At 37.8% G+C, this 23430-nt stretch overlaps 1 protein-coding gene across 14 annotated transcripts in view; it reads left to right on the top strand.

The window, feature by feature from the left end:
• Nucleotides 1–23430, top strand: part of DLG2 (discs large MAGUK scaffold protein 2) — a 983561-nt gene that overhangs the window by 760433 nt on the left and 199698 nt on the right. For all 14 annotated transcript variants that reach the window (XM_054269787.1, XM_054269774.1, XM_054269773.1 and 11 more), the window contains one exon: nucleotides 7239–7395. In XM_054269787.1, the coding sequence (XP_054125762.1) occupies nucleotides 7239–7395 (157 nt within the window). The remainder of the gene's footprint in view (nucleotides 1–7238; nucleotides 7396–23430) is intronic.

Genomic DNA, 23430 nt, shown 5'->3' with positions numbered 1-23430 from the left:
GCTGTAAGTAATAGTTTTTACAACAGTGGTTTCAGTATGGAACCAATAGTTTTTAAAAGCAAGATGCAAAGCAAACCTTTCTAGTATGGAGTTGTCTGTGCTGGGTATGTAAGATGGTGCAGAGATTCAGTTTTCAGTATTTATTTTGTTTATTAGCATGTAAATAATATACCTCCTGGAACAGGGAAGAGAGATAAGTGATTATGTGAGACAAAGGATAAATGAACTATCAGACAGGAATAATCATATCCCTTGTAGAGCTGAAGGATAGCTATATTGGCTGTCCTACATTATCTCTCTAAAAATCAATGAGATTTTTCAAACCCAGGAGGCAGACTACTGTGCATTTGAAGTAAATGTCAGGTGTCATGGTAAAAATGCAGTCCAGCTTTTAAAATCAAAAAGATTATTCCTGTATGCCAATTCCATCTTGCTATCTGCAAGCAGAAAACTTGTCCTGGTGTGCAGGCTTTAATTTCTCTACAAAAGATAAAATGAAAGATTGCTAGAGTCCAGAGGTCTTCCTACAGAACAAAATCTCCTGCAAAACATAACCCAATGCAATCACACATGCATCAGTCAGGTTGAAGCCTGGCCCCCAGTAGGTTCTCTTGTATTAAGGATACATAAAAGTTAGTGGCAATTTAGGCATGATGTTTGCAGAATAAATGCATTAAAATTGTAGTCATTATTAAAGTTGGAACAAACCATTGCTTTTACATGATCAAGGAACGAGAAATTCAAGGAATCCATAGTCAAATAAATCAACAAAATACTTTTTTCAAGCAGATAAGGTAACTTTAGTTACCCTAAATATCACAGGCAAAATGATATTTTACTATGTAATCTGATGAATGTACATTTTATTAAAAGCTGAGTGCTTAGTTGTACTATGCCAACATTTGGCGAAATTAAGTAAGTCACTAATCAGTTAGAAGGCCAAAGCATTGTTTCAGTTTATGCAGACAAAGTTACCCCTCTGGACTGTGATGGTCAATATGAAAGCAGTAGATAAGGGGAAGGCTTCCTTATTTTTTGTTATTTTCCACAATAATTGAAAGGAGGATGACACTGATTAAAGTCACTCTCAGGGATGAGACCTCACCGGGCCAGGTGTAACTCTGGTGTGTGCAGGTGCCACGAGGTGATGAAGAACTGGGAACTGAAAAAGGAAGGTCTCTAGCCCCCTACCACTGCCAGGTCCTGGTGCTTTGGCCACTGCAATAAAGGCACATGAGAGGGAGGGTGAGGGAGGAAAAGCAAAGGGTGGAGATGTTTCACATCATAATGGAAAGATTTTGCCAAGCCTAAGAGGGAATAACAAGGGGAAAAGTAAAAGCTGAGGTGCAGTAGAAGTGGTATTACAATAAAACAATAGATGAGAGCAGTACAGACAGATTTTTCATTTGTGTGAAACAAAAGTTGTAGAAGTAGGAAAGAAAATCTATACAAAGAAAGCTTGGTTCCACCAAAACTCAAAGCCTTTTACAAAGTTGTGTGTGAATATTTCAGGCCTTCAACCACTTAGAATTTCATATCATCTCTTGTTTGAGTAATCAGATTTTAAACCATCACACATCGGCACATACTCTGTCCCTCCAATCTTCTTGTGTTCAATGCTGTGAAGAATGAACAATCTATTTGAATCACCTTTTTTTTAGGTTCTTCCAGTGTGAATGTCCTTTGGTTGCCAAAAATAAATACACAAGTATTTATCAGAATTTTTTGAAGCATGAGAGGAAAACTGGAATTATTGTTGTGAAAATGAAATGGCTTGATTTGCCAAATGAATCTAGTGTAACTCAGTGCTCACACTGTGGATTTTTAGAAGCCAAACATATTTTTACTGCTTAGGAGAAGGGGCCTTGCTGCCTTAGATTTGGTGTGGGTTCTTTCAGAGAATCACAGAATGGCTTGGGTTGGAAGGGACTTTAAAGATCATCAGGTTCAAACCCCACCCCATCTTCCACTAGACCAGGTTGCTCAAATGCCCATTCAGCCTGGCCTTGAACACTTGCAGGGGCTGGGTATCCACAGCTTCTCTGGGCCACCTGTGCCAGTGCCTCCCCAGCCTCACAGTAGATATATTCCTCTTAGTATTTAATCTAAATCCACTCTGTTTCAGTTTAAAGCCATTTCCTGTTGTCCTATCCCCTGTGTGCTGTTCTCCTTGATATACTAATGTGACTTTACCCAAATAATACAACTTCAACTTCACCTCCTGCTGTTTGCTCATTCAAATAGCTGGGATGGGTTTTCTTGCACTATGTAAGAGTATAAAGGTTGTGGGCCCTGACTTGTATATTGATGGTACCCTAATGCAAACAATAAGATAAATATTCTTCTAGGCTTTCTGTGATCTGTGTTACTATAACACCAAAGCAACAAAGACTTTATGTATGCTTTCAACATCCTTTGTGAAGAAAATGGCAGTTTGGGGAAAGGAGGAAAGGCAAAAAAACAACAATAACAACAAAAAGAAAAAAGTTTTTAGAAGCCATAACAACAAAAAAACTGCAGCCAAATCAAGATCAAAGCCATATTTCTAAAGCCTCTGCAGATTTGAGATACCTCATCGATTGTATAAAACTGAAGAAGTCCCTAGGGTCTGATGTTTGAAAGCACCCAGTGTTGCTTAAAATTTCTGTAGGTATTTCAAAAAGCACAAAACGTGTCAGCACTCCAATTTTATAGATGGTACAAACGAAACAGAAAGACAGAGCCGTGTCAATTGAGATGAATACTAAAACTGACTCTTTTCTTTAATGTTGCCAGCAGCACAAAAAAATCAATTTAATAATGGATTTTCTTTCATTTAATTATTATAAGAATTACTTGTTTTTAGAAAGCACTTCCCCATCATTTATCAGTCCAGTTTTAATCTCTTAAATTAGATCTATAATTACTATGGATTCCACTCTATAGAAGAATGATAGTAATAGTCACATTTTTTCTCTTTTGTTTGTTAAAAGTAAACTGATCAAACCAAATATTCAGTACAAATGTAGTAAATAAAAAGCACTTGCTGTTTTTAAGGTAGTGATCAAATTAAACAGGCATAAACCAAACAAACCTGCTAAGGAGAGAAATGCTGCACTATGATTTGTTTTTGGTCACTGCATTTTTATGACAGAAGACATTTTCTTAAGTGTTGACATTTTGTTGCTACTTATTGTTTTCAAATATTAATTTAGTAATCCTTTGCTCTTACATCAGGCCTGCAGTTTATAATGTGATTTACAGAATCTGATCTGATGCATTCCCCAAAGCAAGTAACCAAGTCCATCCAAATTGATTGTGCCATTGATTTCTCAGCCTGTAAATTTGTGTGGATTGCAGCACTTTATTTGCTTCTTTACTCCTGGATCTATTAATGCAAATCTTCCTTTCTTCTTTCCCTACCTTTTTATTTCCTTCCCTGATCTCCTTTACAGAGGCACTGCTTCCCTTTATTCTGATTTCTCTCTTCTTTCCTTTTTTCTTTCCTTTTTTCCATTCTCTTTTTTTTCCCTCCCTTCTGCTGCCTTCTGTCAGTCCAGGAATGTTTTCATCTCACACTCATTTCTAATTTCTGCTTGATTTCCCCTGCTGCTGTGCTCTGTTTGTATGTGGTATAGAGCTGCAGGAGGGTATGAAACATGCACACACCAAATTAAAGTGCTGGTATGCTTTGTTAGCACCTACAAAGCTACCTTCAGCTGTATTTATCACAGAAGAAATTGTAAATGGGATAAATAGTTAAAGCTGGAGCCTGAAACATAAATTTCAGAAACACTGGATATCAGACTGCTCCCTTTTCCAGGGTGGTTATAGAGTGCCATCTATTGTATCCAAATAAAACATCTTCACAGAACAAGCTGAGTGGGAAGGGCCTGCAAGAATCACTGAGTCCAACTCCTGGCCCTGCAGAGGACATCCCCAAGAGTCACACCATGTGCCTGAGATCGTTGTCCAAATGCTCCTTGAGCTCTGTCAGGCTTGGTGCTGTGACCACTTCCCTGGGAAGCCTGTTCAGTGTCCAATCAGCCCCATGTTAAAATAAGTTCTGCCTTAGTTGCTGTTTTCTGCAGGCAGCTAGACATTCTGAGTGCATTAACTACAAGCAAGCATCATTCACATTTGAGTTACTTTTCTTTCAGTTCCCAACTCTCCCATCATCATGTCATCTTTAAGTGTTTGATTCCATCACCTCCTTTACAGCATTTATCTGCTTTTTATCTTGAGTTCTCTCATGTGTACTGGAACTACATTAATAATGATTTTTCACAGAGGCAAAGGAATTTTTCCTATTGTTGTTTCCCACATATTCAAGAAAAATTGGAACAGCTGTTCTTAGACCTCCTTAAATATCATTAAGGGTTGACTGTAACTTTTATACCAGGTGATAAAATATGTAACATCCTCATCTTCAGCTTAGATATTTCAGTGAGTGTTGATAAAGCACTGGCAGGCAACTAACTGCTGCATCACTTTTAAAAGTGGCTTGTGGGCAGTGGCTAGTATTGTAGTTAGTTTCCTTAATAAATATTTGTCCTACTTCATAAATTTTATATCAACTTTTTTACCATCATTAGGCCTTTTCTTCGTTGTCATTCTAAGTACACTATGCAAATGCATATTTTTAAAACATATTTATTATATTAAGGTGAATTGGCATGTACATTCTACTTCCTATAGCTTTTGTAGTACAGTAAGGGCTAAAGGTTATTTTTATAATGACAACAGCACTTAGGTGTTCTTGAGTCCACATTTCAGATTCTGCAGGGTACTCACATATGAAAGAAATACAAAGACATGCTAAGGATGGTCAGCCTCTATTCAACGAAATCTGAGTCATGATCAAAATGATCTGATTAGGTAAAAGAGCAGGGGCAGAAACCCACTGCATTCTAATCACAGCTTCTGACATTTTCCCCTTATTGTCTGAACTTCCTCTGAACATAATCATCCAAGAGCAGAATGTGAATTTTGCTGTCAAAAGGCCAACATTATAAAACAGCACTGGCAGCACTTTAGGCATAAATCTGCTGACTTGATCAGAGACAGGGATTAATAACTGGGCCAACATTTTGTTGAGCTGCACAGCTTACTATTCAGTAGATACCCAGTTGTATTGACCTAGTTTTGTCCATGGCCCTGCCTTTCAACTAATTTGATCCAAGCTGCCTATCATATGTGAAAGTACTCATTTTTATTTTGAACAAGATCTCTTCTGATTTCTCACCAGCAGAGCATGCAAATATATTGGTTTGACTTTGCTGCCTCTTTTTCCTCAATATTCTGGTAAATAATAAATGGCAGCTGCTCAACTCTTGCAAAGTATTTCTGATGAGTAGGGCTTGAAGATGACAAGTGTCACTGTATCATTTTGTGGATGAGGAAACTGAAGCTGGGAGAACAAATGGGTTGCCAAGAACGCTCAGCAGTGCATGGGCTAAGTGGAGAAGAGAAATCATGCTTTCAGCTCACTGTCCTAGTTCTGCTCCAACCCCCAGGCCACACTTCTAATTAAAAACCTGTTTAGACTTCTTAGATTCTGGATTGCATTATGTCTACTCTGCACATATTTAGCAAGGTGTTAAAGGAGTTGCTACAAGGCAAATCAACAGCAGTGATGCAAAAAAAAAAAAACTCTCTGCCTTTATTTTCTAATTCTTAAAAATACTTCAAAAATACACAAATTCAATACAATATATCTTTTGCTTACAGCTGTATTTTTAACTGTTTTCTGACTTTACAACATTATGAAAGTCAAGGGATGAAGGACCATATGGAGTAGGACTAATACGTTGCTTTAGTCTTCTCTTTCAAATATATGAAACTTCTGTTTCAGAAAGCTGAGATGTTACTTAAACATCATAATCAAGCTGGGGATATCATTTGAATTTTAGCACTGGGCAAAGATTAACAACTGCCTGTGATTTGAGAAGTATCATGTCAAGATAAAGTCTCCATATGTCCATAAGATTAAACTTGTATCAAATAAGGCATCGCTCAATTGAATCACTTCTCTTCCTTTTTTCTCTGTTCTTTAAAAACAAAACGGAAATGAAAGATCCATTTGTGTGATGCAGAACAGTGCTATAATATGGAGGAAATATTGAATCTTTTATACAAGAAACATTCTGTAGAATGTGTGATTTTGTTGCTGGCAGCTTTTTTTTGTAAACTTAAAGAATGAGTAGAGCATCTTATTTCTCTGGGAGGAGTCACAGACATCTATATGTATGTTTGGGGACTTGCAGGGCTGGGCTTAAAATTTATACATCATAATTGAACAGCATTTACACTTTTTCTGAAAATTAAATTTTAGTGGGATTTGAAATGGGGTAAGTACCAATAAACATGGAGTGTGTGTATGTATATGTGGTTGTGTGTGCTTGTGTATCCAAGGGAGAGCCAGCTCTGGGGCCTCGTATGTAGAGACTGGGAACAAAAATATTTGGGACCCTCTCTCAAGGATGCTGCCTTGATTGCTGAGGAAAGTTATCTATTTCTGGAAATAAGTATTCCCATCAGTAAATTGCATGTTATGTTTACATCCTCTGGGTCATATTTTCAATTTACAGATGAAAAGAGCTGTGTGAGATATACCTCTTATTATTTATTGATTTCTATCATAATTAATAGTTTTTAAAAAGCATGGAAAAAGCAGGTACCCCTTGGGCTGGTTCAGTGATAAAGCTCCAATGTGACTTAAAAATGCAAGATCCTGATAGTGTCAAACCAAAGTTTTTAATAAGATTCTGCTGAATTAGCTCACTCATGTAAATGTCATTTGCTCCAAATCTGTCAGGATCACAGCTGCCCTTGCTTTTCTTGGAGTTGTAATTTTTTTCTTTGTTCATTTGTTGCAAAAGCAAGACTAGAATTTAAAATAAAAAAGTTCTATATAAAGATTGGATGTCTGGATATATAATATTGCTATAAATTAGATTATTACATACATTCATTGTTTTGTTTTTCTTTTAATAGATTTGTCACTTAACATAGTGAAGATGACTCCAATGGGGTGAAATTAATAGAGATGTTTCAATTCAACCATGAGGGAAAAAAATTAATGCTGTTTGATTCCTTCCTTATCTGTTCACCTGTTAACAGCTTGGTCATCTGTTATGTGGTTTCTTTAGACGATAGCAGGCCATTGTGTCTTAGGCAAAATATAGTATGCTTAAGATGCTCTGAAAAATGCATATGCAGTAAGAGTGCCTCAACATTATGATTTTGTTTCTGTACAGAGAGCCTCGAAAAATCATCCTGCACAAGGGCTCCACAGGACTTGGTTTCAACATTGTGGGAGGTGAAGATGGGGAAGGCATTTTCGTGTCCTTCATCCTCGCAGGTGGGCCAGCGGATCTCAGCGGAGAGCTGCAGCGGGGAGATCAGATCTTGTCTGTAAGTGTTCTCTTGGGCTGGCCTCACCACCTTCTGCGTCTTGTTCTTTGGCTCTGCTGCAAGGGGCACACAAATAAATTTTTCTCGTTTCCATGTTGTGAAATTTGAGCTGCAAACAGTTTATTCCTGAATATTTTGGTTATTTTGCGTTTGGGTTTTAGAGCATTCGTTACTGCTGTTACTTGCATTTAGTGGGGAATGAGACTTTTCTCTACTTAATGCTACCTACACTACAGTGACACCTCAGGAAGGACCTAATAACATTGCAGACCTAAGCATCCCATATTTTGGCCCATCATCCAGTTCCAATTTTCCCAAAACACACACCTGAGTCCAAGGATATTTCTCAATTTCACCTTTTCTTGGAGGAGAAAAAGCAGTAGGATGAAATAATCTATGCTCAGGCTGCCATCTAGTGTGCACTCAAGTGCTTAGCAAATAGCTTGCTTCCACCAGGAGAGGAATTAGGTTATGTTCATTATCTCTCTGCCTCTGATGAATTTGATGATCCCTCTGAAATTCTTTTCAAGTTTTATTGGATTAAATGCTTTTTAGTCTGAGGTTATATTTTGCATACTTAGACTCAAAAACATATTTTTAATTTTTCATTCATGAATATATTGATATCACACATTTTAAAACCAGAACATTTGTGTTTTAGGCTCTGTCAAGTAATTGAACATCTGACTGAAATAATCTGAATATAAAGAAATTTGAATAACAATAAAAGCCTTGAAAATGTAGTTAAATATCCATTGACATTATTCACATTCCTTACAGGAGAAAAAAAAAAAAATCTATCCCAAATTGATGCAGATGTGACTGTTTCATGTGAAACACAACAATAGCCTTAAGGCAAAGAGCTGAAATGCAGGAATTATTTATCCCAGATAAATGGTGGATGCACTAGGCTGCGGTATCACACTGCTTCCCACTGTTGTGCCTTCTTTCCCTGTGAATCCTGCATCCCTGGCTGTAATTTAGTTAGAGTTGAGGATGGAAGATGGCTTCAGCCTGGATGGTTTGTAATGTGTTCATTCAACACTTTCCTGGTCAATGTTTAAATTCATAAGAAAGCTGCATATGGTTTTCCTACATTGCTTTGGATTGTCTTGGCTTGGCTTGGATTGTCAAAGTGAATTTGACTTACACCTTTCAAAGTTTTGTAAAATGTTGTAAAGAAGTGGCTGGAGGTGTTTTGCTATATATAGAAAATCTGGATAAGTTATCACCAAAGGGAGGCAGTAACCTGACATCGTGAGGATCACAACAGTGTGTTTTATCTAGACCTGTTCCTTAAAAGTGTTAGAAAAAATGAGCAAGAGCAAGTAAAGGGTGTTGGGTCCTATTGGGAGTCCACACAGGCAGGCAGGCATAGCACCACAAGACTACATCTGAAATGCAAAACAGTAAATTTATTTCATTACCTCACTAACCAGAGGTTCCCAAAGCAGCACCTGGGCAGACACAGGAGTGGGAGCACAGGAACCATCAGGCTGAGCCCACCCTGAGGGGTGGCAGGGCTGCTCTTTGCACCCACTTACTGAGGGCCCGCACACATGGAGCTTGCCACCATGCTGTGATCTCTGTGCTTTCTGTGATCTCTGAGCTCTGATCTTCTCTCTCCCAAAGCAGGGAGCTCAGGCAGGTCCCTGAGAGTGCCTCCAAGTCCCTCAGACACCTACGTTATCTCTAAACAGAAATTCTGTTTTTCAAAACAGAGGACAGACAGCAGTGAGCATAATCTAAGGGGAATATTCCCGCACTGATATTCTCCAGGCCTCATCCTCAGCATTCCCACCTGCAAGGTCTCTTGGAATCTCGCATCCTCCTCTGCACTCTGCTGCTTTTAACCCTTTCCTCCCAAGAGTGCTTTAAAGAGCTGTCCAAGTGGAAAGTTTCTAGGGAATTGCAAGAAAATCCAAGTAGATTCTTATAAAGTTATCCTTATGAAGAGATAAAGAAGTAAAAGGCCTGTGTCAGGAAGAGCACTGACAACACACCCAAATAATAGAAACAGAAGTTTCTTCAGGACAATTATGCAATTTATTTTTCTTTGGTTAGATGCAGCAAAATAGGGCTGACTAACAGAGACTAATGAGATGAAAGCCTTTCACAGTACATTGTATTCAAAAATCCAGAAGTTCAAATACAAATTTAAAAGTCCATTTTCTTTTCTTTTTAAGCAGGATATATTTACAATTGTATGTTACAGCCACAGTAAAATTTTTAACTCTGTTTTTTCTGTTTTGTAGTGGCATTTTCCATAAGGTTCTAATTAACGTTACTAGTGTTGCATCAGCATTTACTTGTCATGCAAGAGTTGTTTATTTGTTCATTGAGCAGAGAGGGATGGAAATTATTACTAAATTAGACTCTGTACATATCCCCAGGCAATCACCCAGTCAGGCCCTTGTTATTTATTTAATCACAAATAACTATTATGGATCCATTTTGCCATATTCAGAAAAAAAGTTTCATGCACAGGGCTCATTAATCTTGTACCATTTTCTAGTGAAGGGTCCCAGGCACCTTGGTTTTATAAGAACTGCAGAAAAAATGTCTGTTTCTCTATGTTTGTTCTTTCTTGTCTCATCCCTCAGAAACAACTATTTCCCTACAGAAATACTTTTCCCATTTGTTTCTCAAAACATGACAAATCTGATTAGCAGGAACAAGCTGCTATTTCTAATCAGATGAAGCTTGGTTAAATTTCTTACAGACAGGAAGCATAGTAAGTGATTTAGAGATCTGAATTTTATTTCTTACGAGATTGGTATTGCAAAATTACAGTGAAGCCACAAGAGTTCTTCTATTGTGATATTTTGCCACCTTTACAATGCGATGTGACCTGCTTTTTGGCCAATCCCTGTAATATTTATTATCTGTCAGAATGCTACTCCTTTGATTGTTGTCCCTGCCCATTGCAGGGGAGTGGGACTTGGTGACCTTTAAAGGTGACCCTTTCCAACCCAGATTGTCCTATGATTCAATTCATTCAATTTAATCAATTTATCTGGTGTCCTTCTGTGTGACCATAGGCAGGCTGCTTCATTTTCCTAAGCCTCAGGCTCCCAGGACAGTGAGGATCACGGGCTCTCTCCAAATTCATGCCTGTGCTGTAAATAAGGCAATGTTGACTGGTTGAGAGCTGTGTATTCTCACCTTTTGGAATGTACCTACAAAAATACCTAAAACAGACTGCAAATCCACCAGTGAGACCCAGCAGGGTTTTTCCTTTATAAGCATTGCCTTGGAGAGACACACTGGGGGTGTGTACATCATCCCAGAGTCAGCCTACAAGGCTTGGACGAATCCCATAATCTCTGCCGCTCCTTCTGCCTGACTGTCGGGATGTGAGACGGAGGGATCCGACTCTACAGCCCTCCGGGAGCACTGGGAAGGACGGTGCTGCAGCCTTGGCCCCATAGACGAGTGAAATTTGAATTTATTTTTCCCAAATGCCACCAGGTGGCGGCCCGGGATCAGTAATGGCAGCGATCTGCCTTTGGCTGAAACTTCAGGAAAAAAGGGGATAACAGGTTTTTCCTGTTTTCAGTAAATTGGAAATGCTTGCAAAATACCTCAGAAAAAAGACTCATATTCTCAATGCTCCTGTGCAGAGAAAACAAATGAATCCTATCGGAACCTTGAATGTCAATTGAAGAATCATGGAAAATCATCTGTGTTGGACAGTAAAACGTTTCAAATAGCCCAAAAATTAATTTCTGTGGTATGCTCATGAGATGACTGGGGTTCCTCCCTTATAGTGTTTTCCTAAAATAAAATTAAGGAGTACAATTCATTATACTCCTTACAGTCACCACCCAACTAAATTTTTTTTCTCATTTCTGAATGTCTTTAAAATGAAGTAACACACACACATCACCAATGTAAATTCATCACTGTACTAGACAATATCCTCCCATGTAGTATTTTCCTCAAACTAAGTATATGGTAACTATTATCAAGTAGCTTTTTGAATTCTAATTGACGTTAATGCTTGATTTAGTACATGTCCACACTCAGATTAATTTTCATCTCAGATACTTATAGGCCAAAGGAAACAGTTCAGAATATCCATGGAAAAATCATTTCCATTGTAGAGCAGCAGAAATGAGGTGCCAGTGTGTTAAATGATTTGTTTAAAATCATTTTAGGAGTCTGGGCCAGGTTTAGAGGCTGCTTGAACTCAGATCTAACCCCAAGTTCTCCATCTGTTATGAGAATGGAGTCTTCAATAAAAATAAAATGTAATGTTCCTTGATGCTATTCTTGCAGGTTTAATTTCCACTCCCAAAGCTAATGGATATTTTTCCTATTAAAACAGCAATGGGAAACCACTGCTGATTAGTCAAAACCACCTGCATTAGAACAATTTTTTTTCATGAGCCACATGCATAAAATGGCCACCCATTGTGCATATACCCTGACAGAAAGTCCTATAATTTTTAGAAGTATGTACATAGTGAATACATTGCCATTTTTAGGGAAAAGTCCTGGGGAGGCAGGAGAAGCAATACAGTCGTTTTCAAAGAAACATTGCCACATTGTTGTGGTTTTTTTGGATTACAATCTTAAATTAAAACCTTGATAAAACATAAGACTTTCTTTCAGGTGTTCTAGCCTGAATGCTTCAAAACATTTTCAGTGCCCAGTGGGGAGTTCTTTCAATAGCTACAGGACCTAAAACAGAGGCAATTAGTTTACACATGCAAGTTCAGCAGCAAAATTCAGATTTACAGTTTCACAGAAATAGTTAGTGCATATTGCTCCTTGAATTCCTATGATGACATTTTGTTTCAAACAGTTTCATCATTTTCTGTAAGGCTGCATCAAGTTGTGTACAAATGGGAGAATTACTGTGAATTAATAGGCATAAGGAATTAACAGCAAGTATTTGCATTTGAATCTTAACTTTGGAAGTTACTGAATTTTATGTCTTTGTGCAAGGTTAAACCTCAGATTAAGATACTTACAAATAGACATCTTCATGTTTGCTGGGTGTCTGGTTGCCATTAATGTCAAGGGAAGTGAGAGGACATTCAGGTGGCCAACTGTGAGCTGTATAGAGCAGGCTGAATTTCTCCCTAAGCTATAGTACTTGTATTGACTTTTAAGCTTAAGCACCACATGCATTCATGTCTATATTTAGGTGTCTTAAACTGCATCTCACATTTCATGTCAGTTTGCCCCTTTGATATATATTTACTTTTTCAGCTATCATGCTTCCTTAGTCACAAATAAAAGTAACATAAAATTGTGAACCATGAAGGCAGTATAAGTTTTATTTCATTCTCCTGTAGAAATGCTTTATGTTCACAATGGCTGGATGCAGCGTGACTTGGAGCCTGAAAGTAGAATCAAGGGGAAAAGTAGACTGCTTGCTCTGGGGCAAGATGACTGCTCCCAGGCAATGCATCCACAGGTTACTTTAAGGGAATAAAACAACTTTTCTGATGGGTCATTGCTCAACAGCAGCAGGAAGGAGTAGAAAAAGAACAGGCTGCATTGCAAAGACATACATAGTACTACTAGTCATAATACTTCCATTTCCCCTCTCATCTAACCTGAATCAGGTGAATGAAGTTAACCAAAGCATTCTGTGTGATTTTCCTGTTGATCTGGTGTAGTATCAGGATGTACTCCTATATGGGGAAAGACACTATTTTTTTTCCCATGCTGCTTTCTGAGAATTAAACAACTACGGGTTGGGAAGGGGCTGGTGCAGATACTCTGTGGGGTTTTCTGCCACTGGTATTGTGGCACTGTATAAACCTAGTTTGCAACACCAGTATTTGAGCATCTCACTTCACTATTGTCTCTACTGTTTTATACAAGGTTCTTCCTTGCAGAGGGATCTTATCTTAATCGGATTTCATCTTGTGTCTGTGCATCGTCCTGCTGTTGTTTTTTGGTGAAACATTTGCTATTCTTTATGAACAGTTTAAACATTTCTTTGTACTTGGTTCCTCCCACACAACTCCTACCCACCTTCTCACTCACACCTGTGGCCAAAAATACAATATGCATTTGAAAAAACAGAGCCTTCTTCAATTTCTACTCCAAAAATGTGCATATAGAGCAGGATAGAATGTAAGAACTCTGTGCTTACTTACAGCAAATATTAATGGTCTATGTTTGTTGCAGTTTTATTTGACCTTCAGACTGACTTCCTTTCCTTTGGTACAGAGAAGCTTTCAGCTTTCTAATTTAAAATGGTTATTTTGTTCCTGGTAAAAGCAGAAAAACTGCTCAGGGCAAATAGTGCATTTTGTTACCTAGTTACAAAACTATGATAAATGGCAAATACCATTTGGTTTTCTTTCTCAGATTTTCTTTTTTCCAAAACACAGCTGTCTCAGAAAATGTTTGAAACATCTCTATAGAGCCTGGTATCTTTTCCTCTTGGATCACCAGTTTGTCCCTTTTGTGTAAGAGTGTCAGGACTGCAACAGATATTCCCTTTGCCCTGCAGGAATTATTTGCAGAGGCACTGACCATATCCTTAGGATGCTTTCTTCCCCGTGGTGGTGTGAGTGGTGCAGGAATGTCCTCAGGCATGGGACAGTCCATCAGTTTCTGTGGCCTTTAGCTGAAATGTTCTATAGACTTCTGTAGTGTTTTTAGCATTAATCCTACTTAGTCAGTATGTTAACTGTGTAAACTTGCTTTGTAGTAATGCGTAGAGCACTGCTTGGTGTACAATCAGAGCATTGATTTACATATTGTATATAATCAGAGCAGTGATTTAAATGGGCAAATCAGTGCACCTGACTGGACTCTTTTAAAGTAGAATGTGATTCAAAATCGCGCAAGAATGTGTTGCTAAATATATCCAAAGGATCAATACTTGATTGTAGGTGATATATTTAGGTGACAGATCTGTATTTTAGGTGACAGATCTGTAAAAAGAAAACCTCTGGAGAGGAAAGGAGCTGAGAGCACAGGCATTGTCTTATGTTAATGGGATCACACCAACTAGAAGGACAAGTAGATTAAGCTCCTTAGCAATATTTAGTGGATTAATCTGAATTCAGGCTTTGCTTATGTTGGGAAGCACAGAGTATATAACCCTTCAGGCCCCCTCTGTAGCTAAAAGAAAGTTGTAGCCATAACTTACCTTGCCCTAAAGAACACATTTTACCTGAGTCAGATGACCATTTTTCTGTAAAAATTTTTATTTCTTTTCATATATTGTAGAGAATTTAGTATAACTTCCCTTTACTGAAATAAATTCCATCCAAACTGACCAAGCATTTATTAATCCGGTTTTGGCGGAGAATATAGAAAATAAGTATAAGTCAGATAATTCTAGGTTTTATTCTCACCAGTCAAGAAAAATAGCCAAAAAATGGGAGAATGAAACAGATTAGTCCACTAAATATTTCTAAGGAGAAAGACAACTTGCCCTTGAGTAATTATATAGTATAGAGGCAATTTTTATGAATTTGTGCTGAAAGGAAATTAGGAAGTAACATGAACTTCAAAACTAGTTTGCTGTGCTGTCACAGTTGTGGAAGTCAAGTAATCAACATTGAGAAAGTGAAAGCTGAATTAGTCACTATGGTAATAACAGCCCAAGTCTTAAAAATTTATAAATGTTAGGTAGAATCCAGGGGGAAATTCAGAAGGGCAAAATGTAAAATGAGCTGTACTTTCAAAAATTAGGAAAGGCATCAAGAAAATATTATGTTTGATAAAAATAGAAAACCAAGCAAGAAATTAATTTCCCAAAGAGTTGGAAAAAAGATTGTTTAAAAGTGAGAGTTCAAACCTTTACTGATTTTTTTGTTGTTGTTCTTTCTTTAAAAAGAGATGGATCCACAATTATCCATTTAGGGCAGTTATGAAGAAACAGAAAAGTCTTTGAAGTGGACTTAGGCAAAATCAAATTAGAGCTTAGATGAGTTAGATGTTGTAATTAGATGAAGTTGATTCTCATATACTTCAGGAGCCATTCAATTCAGGCCATTCATAATTTTATTCAAGAACTGGAGGAATATTTGGGGTTATATGTTGCCCAGTTATCAGGGAAAATTTCTGGGACAAACAGTCAATATATTTGCAGATACTTAGAAAACAACAGAAGAAGGAGTACTATTCCTGATGAATTTTTCAAGAATAACTTGCCAAATATAATTTTCCTCCTGAAAGAGCATTAGTCACAGAGAAGAAGTCATAAATGTCATTTTACTGCAAACTTGCAGCCCCTGTAATCTACCTATCAACATCTTCATGGAGTAGCATGTCTAAGCCTCCCAAAAACATAGAGAAAAGCAGAAAAAAGTGAAGATGTTGTCAGGGTGAGATCTAATGGAAAGATCCAGGGTAAAACAGCTGTTTAATATAAGTTCAGATATTGCTGACAACTCTGGGAATTCTGGGATTTGGGGATGTGGGTTTATGTCTATATGGGATCATCTGGGTGCACAGTGCTCTGCCTTTTCCAGATAAACTCAGTTTCACCCCTCACAATGCATGCAGACATATGTTCAGTACTCACTGTCATCATGATGAGCCAAAAACATTTCACAAAACTGAGACACCCATGCAACTTCCTTGTACAAGAAGAGAGATTTAAAGGTACAGTAGGCAGCTGGGAACCTGGTGAAGAGAAGCTGGGTGCAAACACTGGAACAAAGTCTCTTTTTCCATGAGACTGTGAAGTTTAGAACTCATGGAAGAAAAACCCTAGCATTCCCCTTGATAGTAAAAATTCATTTTAATGCAATATGAACCATGTCCGTGTTAACACTTCCATCTGGAAATAGTGAATCTTGGGGAGGTGAGCTGGTAGCAAACTGTTTTTCAGTGTTGTTGGTAAATATATCTAATCTGATGGCTGGAAGTGGAACTTAGACATACCCAGCCTCAAAATATGAGGCATTTATTTTGTAATTAGAGCAAGTGGTTGTATTGCCAGAGAAGCTCGTAGACTGGCCACTTTGGGACTTCAAAATAAAATAGATTACTCAAAAATACAACCTTAATAGAGATTCCAGGGGGAAAAAAATATTCAGGATATTCAGGAACGCTGCATATACTGCTGCATAATTTCATGTCATTAATTTAGGAATTTGTCTTCCAGCTGGATTTCTGTCTCATCACCACAACTCCTCACCCACATCTTTCTGCAATCTGTAACATACAGTGGAATTGTCTTGATGCAGTAACTGTTTCCTAACTTAACTCTCGCATTTCAAGCATGCGATCAGAAGCTAATAAATTATATCAACAATTCTTTTAAATAAGGTATATCTTTTTTTCCCCAAGGGTGTTGGCTATCAGACCTGTCAGTTCTGTGTCTTATACAGCTAGTAAACTGGCCTAGAGTAGAGGCTCTATATTTCTGTTGTGATTAAATCATCAGTTGCCTCTAAAATCTTCATTTTGCTATTGCCTCAGTGAGTAAAAATGGTCTCATGCCAGACTGCTTGCTCTTCAGCTCCTTATAGTTTAAGGAGGAGTGCACATTCAGTTCAAACATTCTGACTTGGCAAATTTTGGTGTAACACTGTCAAGCAGAATTATATCACATCTGATACACTGAAGATTTGTAAGGAGGTTTTCACCCCTCAGTGTTTCTGCACTGCCAGGCTAACAGTGAAAAAGTGAAAGCCAAGCTGCTTCTGCTGGACACAGTGGCTAAAATCCATGAGCTTTATTCATACAGAACTTTGCCCCAGGCTGGACCTTTGCCTTGTGCTCAAACTAACTAGTCTTCAGGAATCATTCTGCTCAGTCAGTTTCGAAGTGATTAAAAAAATTATCATATGACACAAGCTGCAAAGTAATAGAAATTGGCCATCCATTAAATAGGGTATTGAAGGGTTATCTGCAATAGTTTGTGCGAGGAGATTCTTGAGATCTTTTTTAGTAAACAAGTTAGATATACCCTGAATCTGAACAAGCAAGCCATCAGAATGGGAACAAAATCACTCAGAGAATACAAGAGCTATTTCCTTTCCACTGGTTATAAAAAACATGGTCTATATGAGAGTATGAAGCTTTGTCTATTCAAAGTGTCTGTGTCATAATCTTCATCTGTAGAACCACAAATTAATGTGATTCAGGGAGTTCTAGTATGAAACGTGAGCACTGAACATTTACTTACATCATTCCAGTAAGACAGTCTACCCTTCAGCCATTGACATGTTGCCTCATGGTCACTGGGTTGAGTTCAGTATGGATTTGCCATGGCATAAGCCAATGGCCATCTCACCTCTCACAGCCTCAGAGCCATTCTCTGGATGTGGAAATATGAAAACACCTATCAAGCAAGGATTGATCAAACACCTCAAGGCAAGGATTTCAATTTTTGAATTAATCTCTAACTCAGTGCTCAGGGTCGCTTCTGTCTCTAGGCAGCCACTAAAATTGTTTTGCCTTTTTATTTCAGTTCCTGAGTACCTATTTCTTGTTGACTTCAGCTGAAATTAAGTTCTTATCATCTTTGAGGTATAAGGAGCTTGTTAAAATGAAAACCTTTACCTTATTTCAGAAGCAAGAGAGTTTCAATCATTATTTCTGCTTATACTATCCTTTGAAATTCAAATGTGAAGCAAAACCCCTGTGGCATTATGAGTAAAACTGAACAACGCCAGCTTAGTTATATCCATTCACTTGTGCTTGCAAATGTGAAAGTTAATTTAGGAAACAGTTACTGAATAAGGAAAAGTACCTTTTTAGATGTACTGGACACCAAGGTATATGGAATAAATGCTACTAAAAGGGGCATGTCTAAATGACTAAGGATGAGAGCAAGAGACAAGAAAATACAAATGCTGAAAACAGAATTAGAGAGAAAGAGGGATATTTCAGAAAGGCAGGAAAGTGAATGGAAGTAACAGTTGTATGTGAATAAAAGATGTAGGAGGGAGGAGGGACAGTTTGATATTTTACCAATACAGAGTAGAAAGAGAGCAGGAACTGCAAGGGAGAAGGAATGCTTGAAAAGATGACACTGTAGTGAGATCCATGAAATTAGGTGGTGGCAGGAACATAAAAGGGTTTAAGTGACCACATAGAAGGAGAAAAAATTAAAAAGTAGCAACTAGATTTGAATTTAAGAGCTAATTATGAGCTCTCCATTTTAACAATAACGGATGCTCTTGCTAACAATTGTATTTGATGGATGCTTCATGTATAAAATGGATGAAAAATATTATTTATATTTATTTTTAAATGAGCTGACAGACACTGGCTTGTGTTATTAGCTAGTATAGTACTCCAACAGGTATTTTTCACAGGTAGTACCAGTTGGTTCAATATGCAAAAGGTACATCTTGACTTTACCATTTAGTAATATGACAAAATTCCATTGATCACCTTGCAGTTGCTGAATCACCTCCAGTTCAGGTGGGTACTTGAACAAGCTGGTAGCTATTTAGAGATCTGAATAAAATAATTCTCTTGTCCATTAAGGCTCCAGTAAGTCCATGCATCCTTTTCACAAGGTGTCATTTACTTCTTAAACTAGTTTTATTCATTAAAGTAGTTTTGAGGAATTCTGATGAATTGAGGGGAAATGACTCTTAAGATGTCATTCAGTGAAATTATCTCAGTCTCAAAGTTTGCAAATCTGGCATCATTCATAAAAGCTACAATCACATGGGAAGCAGATCTTGTATCGAAATTTCTGTACAGTTTGGATTAAAACATAAGTCTTTGCCTATGGTTCTAGGCTTAACAGGTGCTGTTTGGAATGATTCATGTGGTCTGGTGAGTCATAAGTCTTGTTGGTTCCTACTGTAAAAGGCAGTGTGTGCAAGACACCTCTTCAAGAACATAAATTTTTTTTCTGCTCCAAATATGTTTTGATATCCCTTTCTTTTGGCTTAGCTGCCTCATTGAAGTTCCTGGCAGAAAAAGGCATGATACAGCTCATACCCCCACAGTGGTTCTTGTTTTCCAAAGAGAGAGGAATTTACCTCTAGAATGTCCAGCTCCTCAGAGCATAAAGACCAGTTACCAGAGGCAAAAATTGTAATTCTAAGGTAGTCAGACAAGGAAAAGGTCACTGAAATTGCTGGCCCATAAAAATAGAGAAGGAGGGTGCTGGGCATGGAGAAAAGCAGATGGGACATGATCCTGTGTTTTCAGCAGAGTTCAGGATGAGAAAACCACTTTGCTTCTCTGTGCTGCTCTAACTAAACAATAGAAAGTGTAGGCTCAGAACAGATCAGAATTGAGAAAGCGGGAGAAAAGTAATAAATCTAGCCTGAAAATATACAGCAAAAGCTGGAAAGTGAAGACTTCTCTCTCTTTCTCTCTCTTTCTCTCTCTCTTTCTCTCTCTTTCTCTCTCTTTCTCTCTCCCTCCCTCCCTTCCTTCCTTCCTTCCTTCCTTCCTTCCTTCCTTCCTTCCTTCCTTCCTTCCTCCCTCCCTCCCTCCCTCCCTCCCTCCCTCTCTCTTTCCTCTCTCTTTTCCTTCCTTCCTCCCTTCCGCAACTTCCTTCCACCACTTCCTAATCTTCCTTCCCTTCCTTCCTTCTCCTTCTCTTCCTTCCCTTCAGTAACAAGGCAAAGGCTGTCCCATACCAACATTTCCCCTGCTGGGTGCCACCCCCAGCCATGTCCCACAGTGTCCATGGTGCTGAGCCCCTTTTGCTTCCCCAGCTCTTCCAGCAGAGCCTTGGCCTCAGGCTGGATGTGCAGCATCTTTGCCTTACAAAAAGCTGCTGAAAAGCTGTACTTTGGCAGCATGTCCTGGTTTCTTAGAATTGTGCTTTTTGGTGGATTGTATGAGTTGCCAAGAGGTGTGGGGGGCTGTTGTGTAGAGGGGTTATTCCACCTGCTTGTGAGGAAGCTTTTCCTCAGACATGTTCACGGCAGATCATCCCTGATGGGTTTTTTCCAATGTTCCTTGTTTTACATTCCCAGTGACTAAACAGGACTGCTGGAGAGCATGGCCCAGCTTTGCTCTCATCTCTTGATGATGTGCTTGACAGCACTTGATCATGTGCAGAATTAAAGCAGAAAATAGGGGATTTTGCTTCTTCTCTTAATGCAAACAATGTGAATTCTGGCTGTAAACAGTTGTCATTATTTCTGTTTGCTTTCTCAGTCACCAAAAGCTCTTATTTTATGTTTTCAAAAATAGAAGAATTTAGACAGAATTTGAAAACTCTGCTCTATTGTTTGTTTTGGGTAAAAGAATGCCTTTCCTTCACCTTTTAATTTAGTGTATAAAAGCATGAACTATGTCAGTGACAACTTAAAGAAGTAAAGGACAGAAAACCTTTATGTTTCCTTCTCAGGAAAATTATATGCTTTTCCTTTCTTTTCCAATCCAACAAGGTATTTGGTTCCAAGTATTCATTTAACTACAGTATGAACACAAAATAAGGTGGCCTAAAGAAAGAAATGGCAAAGTAAATCCGACTATTCTGCTAACTTCTGTTTGAATAACCTACATAGAAATCATGTTCAGTTTATAGGAGCCAACCAAACTGCAAAAAGTTCAGAATATAATCGAATTTCTATTAATATGGGCCACTCAAATATTTTAGAGGGTATATAACTCTTCCAATTTTAGAAGAGCTCAATCTATGCTAAAAGTAAATCTGATCTTTCATTTCAATTATGATTCAGTATTAAATTAAGAAGATCATGCTTTAGAGTCAACAGAAGCAAAGGCCCAGTAATTACTGTGAGCTATTGTTGCATCTTTTTCTCCATTTCAATTTAGTTTTGACTCTAGAGTTTTCATCTCTAATCTCCAATTGCTGCACTCCTCTTTGTTTGTAAGCTTTCGAACTGCTTTTTGCCAGCTCGAAACACAGAAGAGACAGACTTCAGTAGAAGCTGCAGGCTCTTCTTATTTCCATTATGTCAAATTCATTTTAGAGTTAGGCATCAGAAATTGTGCAGTCAAGTTCATTCTGGGCCAGGACATCAGGGCTGTGCAGTCAAGCTCAGAACAGCTACTTTGCTTATTGTATAATACATTCTAAAGGAGCAAGTCCATTTATTATAGAAGAGAAAAAAAAACAAATCAAAAACCAAAACACCTTTGATGTTTATTAAACTTTCCTGTGCACATTTGCACCTTTTTCTGATTTTTTAAAATTTTCTTTTACTGATTGTTCTTCACATAAATTATGTTAAATTAATTAAAAACAGTAGTTTCAATCAGATTTAACAATTTGCAATGAAATCATATCACAGAAAAATGTTACTGCACACAATTATTATGAGACATTAAATTAAAATTGCTTTGGAGAAAGAGACAAGACAGAGTATTACTTATTTTATTCTGTCCAAATTCTTCTTCATTTTGGTCTGATGGTAAAAATTTGATTAAAATATGTTTACTAATGGTGCCTTTCGTAAAGATTTAATGTTGCTACGTGAATATGCTGACTTTCAACTAGAAGGTTTTGAAGCTGATTATATTTGCTTTTAAATAGGGGGAAATGATATCCAGAAATCAAGTTAGCATCTACTCTTCTTTTTCTTTAGTAAGTCAGACCAGATTATAAGTAATTTCTAAATTTAATACCTATTATCCTACAGTGAAATTCTGTCACTGTTGGTGAATAAAATAACATGCAAAGAGAACTCTCCCTCCCTATTTAGCAATGGTTTTTTTTTTTTTTTTTTTTTCTTCAGCAGTGTGTCTCCAAGAGGGAGATCACTGTTTTGGCAACCTAAATGTGGTCAGGTCATTTCCCTGGTCAACATTGCTTAATCTGGTTTGCCTAGCTTGATTATGATCTTGATAAAATTGCAGAAGATAGAATTTATTTGTTATTTTCTCTCTGACATTTCTTTTCCATGCTCTTTTGATTTCAGCCACTCAGGCCTCTAAGTCTTCTTCAAGTGTCTATCCCCAGCTATATCCTAATATAAAAGTGAAATTAATTTCAGGAAAATTCATTCACTGCAATGTGTTGTGTTTGTACCTTAGGCAATCATTTCTTCTAGACCAAGGGTGCAAAGGGCAAAACGTAGTCAGCTGCCATTTCAGCTGAAATGTTCATTTCAGCTGGCATCTTGCTTTTCTGTGGAGAAGTGAAAAATATTTGTATAACAACTTAAGTGAAATTCCTGTCCTATATGCACATCTTTATGTGTTAATAGGATTGTCCTTATTAATTCACACAGTCGTAGAACTATTGTCTCTCAGAGGAGAATAAACATGTGATTTCCTTATTCTTTCATGCATTCTCTCCTTTTATCTATAGAGAGATTATTGGGATTTTTTAGTGATGTTTAAATCTTCTGTGCTATTAACACGACTTCATAGACCACTGCAATGTTTTCCTGTATTGCTTAACAAAGGCTTGTGTTCTCCCATAGTCTTTCAGCTTAAGCCTGAACAAAATATTTTTTTTTTCCTTGGGACCTTCTAATGCTGACCAGGTGACATAATCCATATACATCTCCCCAGCTCAGGAACTTAGGAATTCATAAGTGTTCCTTTAAACTTTTCTTCAGATTATCCTGTGCTTTTGTGGGACTCTTTTTCCTTTCAGTTACGAAAGGGAAAAGCACACAGATAAAAACAAAGCTCTCTCTTAAAGGGAAGGTTACTTGGCTTCAGAGTTGTCTTCTTCAGACGCAGAATCAAGGCTGATGTTTCCTTTATGCCATGACATAGGCACTGTTCTTAAATTTAGAAATTCTGCTCACACTTCACAAAACTCAGTTTTGTGCTTAGGTATTGAGTAATTGTAGTGCTGGCACATCTGTGCTCAATGCAATGCAGCATCAAGTGTCATAACACCAGGACTGAGGAAAGGTAGGGAACAGCACCTCTTTTTCTACAGCAGTACCCTAATTTGTGCTCCTTACAGGAAGCTGGAATTCTCAACAAGTGTTGCAAAGTCCTAGTTGACATCATCTTCCTCTCTATGTATTTTCACTGTTGCAGATTAAAATATGGTAGATTTTTATGGCACTGAAAGTTCTGCTTCTCTCCTTTTGTTCTTTTAGAATGCACTTAATTATTGCTCTCTAAGGACATATATTGCTAAACTGAATTTCAGTGAGTGTTTCCCAGAGGCATCAGTGCACAACTTTAATGAAA

Source organism: Melozone crissalis, unplaced genomic scaffold, assembly GCF_028551555.1.
Source record: "Melozone crissalis strain CALT ecotype California unplaced genomic scaffold, PUWL_Pcris_2 ptg000008l_1, whole genome shotgun sequence".
Classification (NCBI taxonomy): Eukaryota; Metazoa; Chordata; class Aves; order Passeriformes; family Passerellidae; genus Melozone; species Melozone crissalis.
Note: the sequence above shows the minus strand (reverse complement) of the source record. Positions and strands in the feature narration are given on the sequence as shown.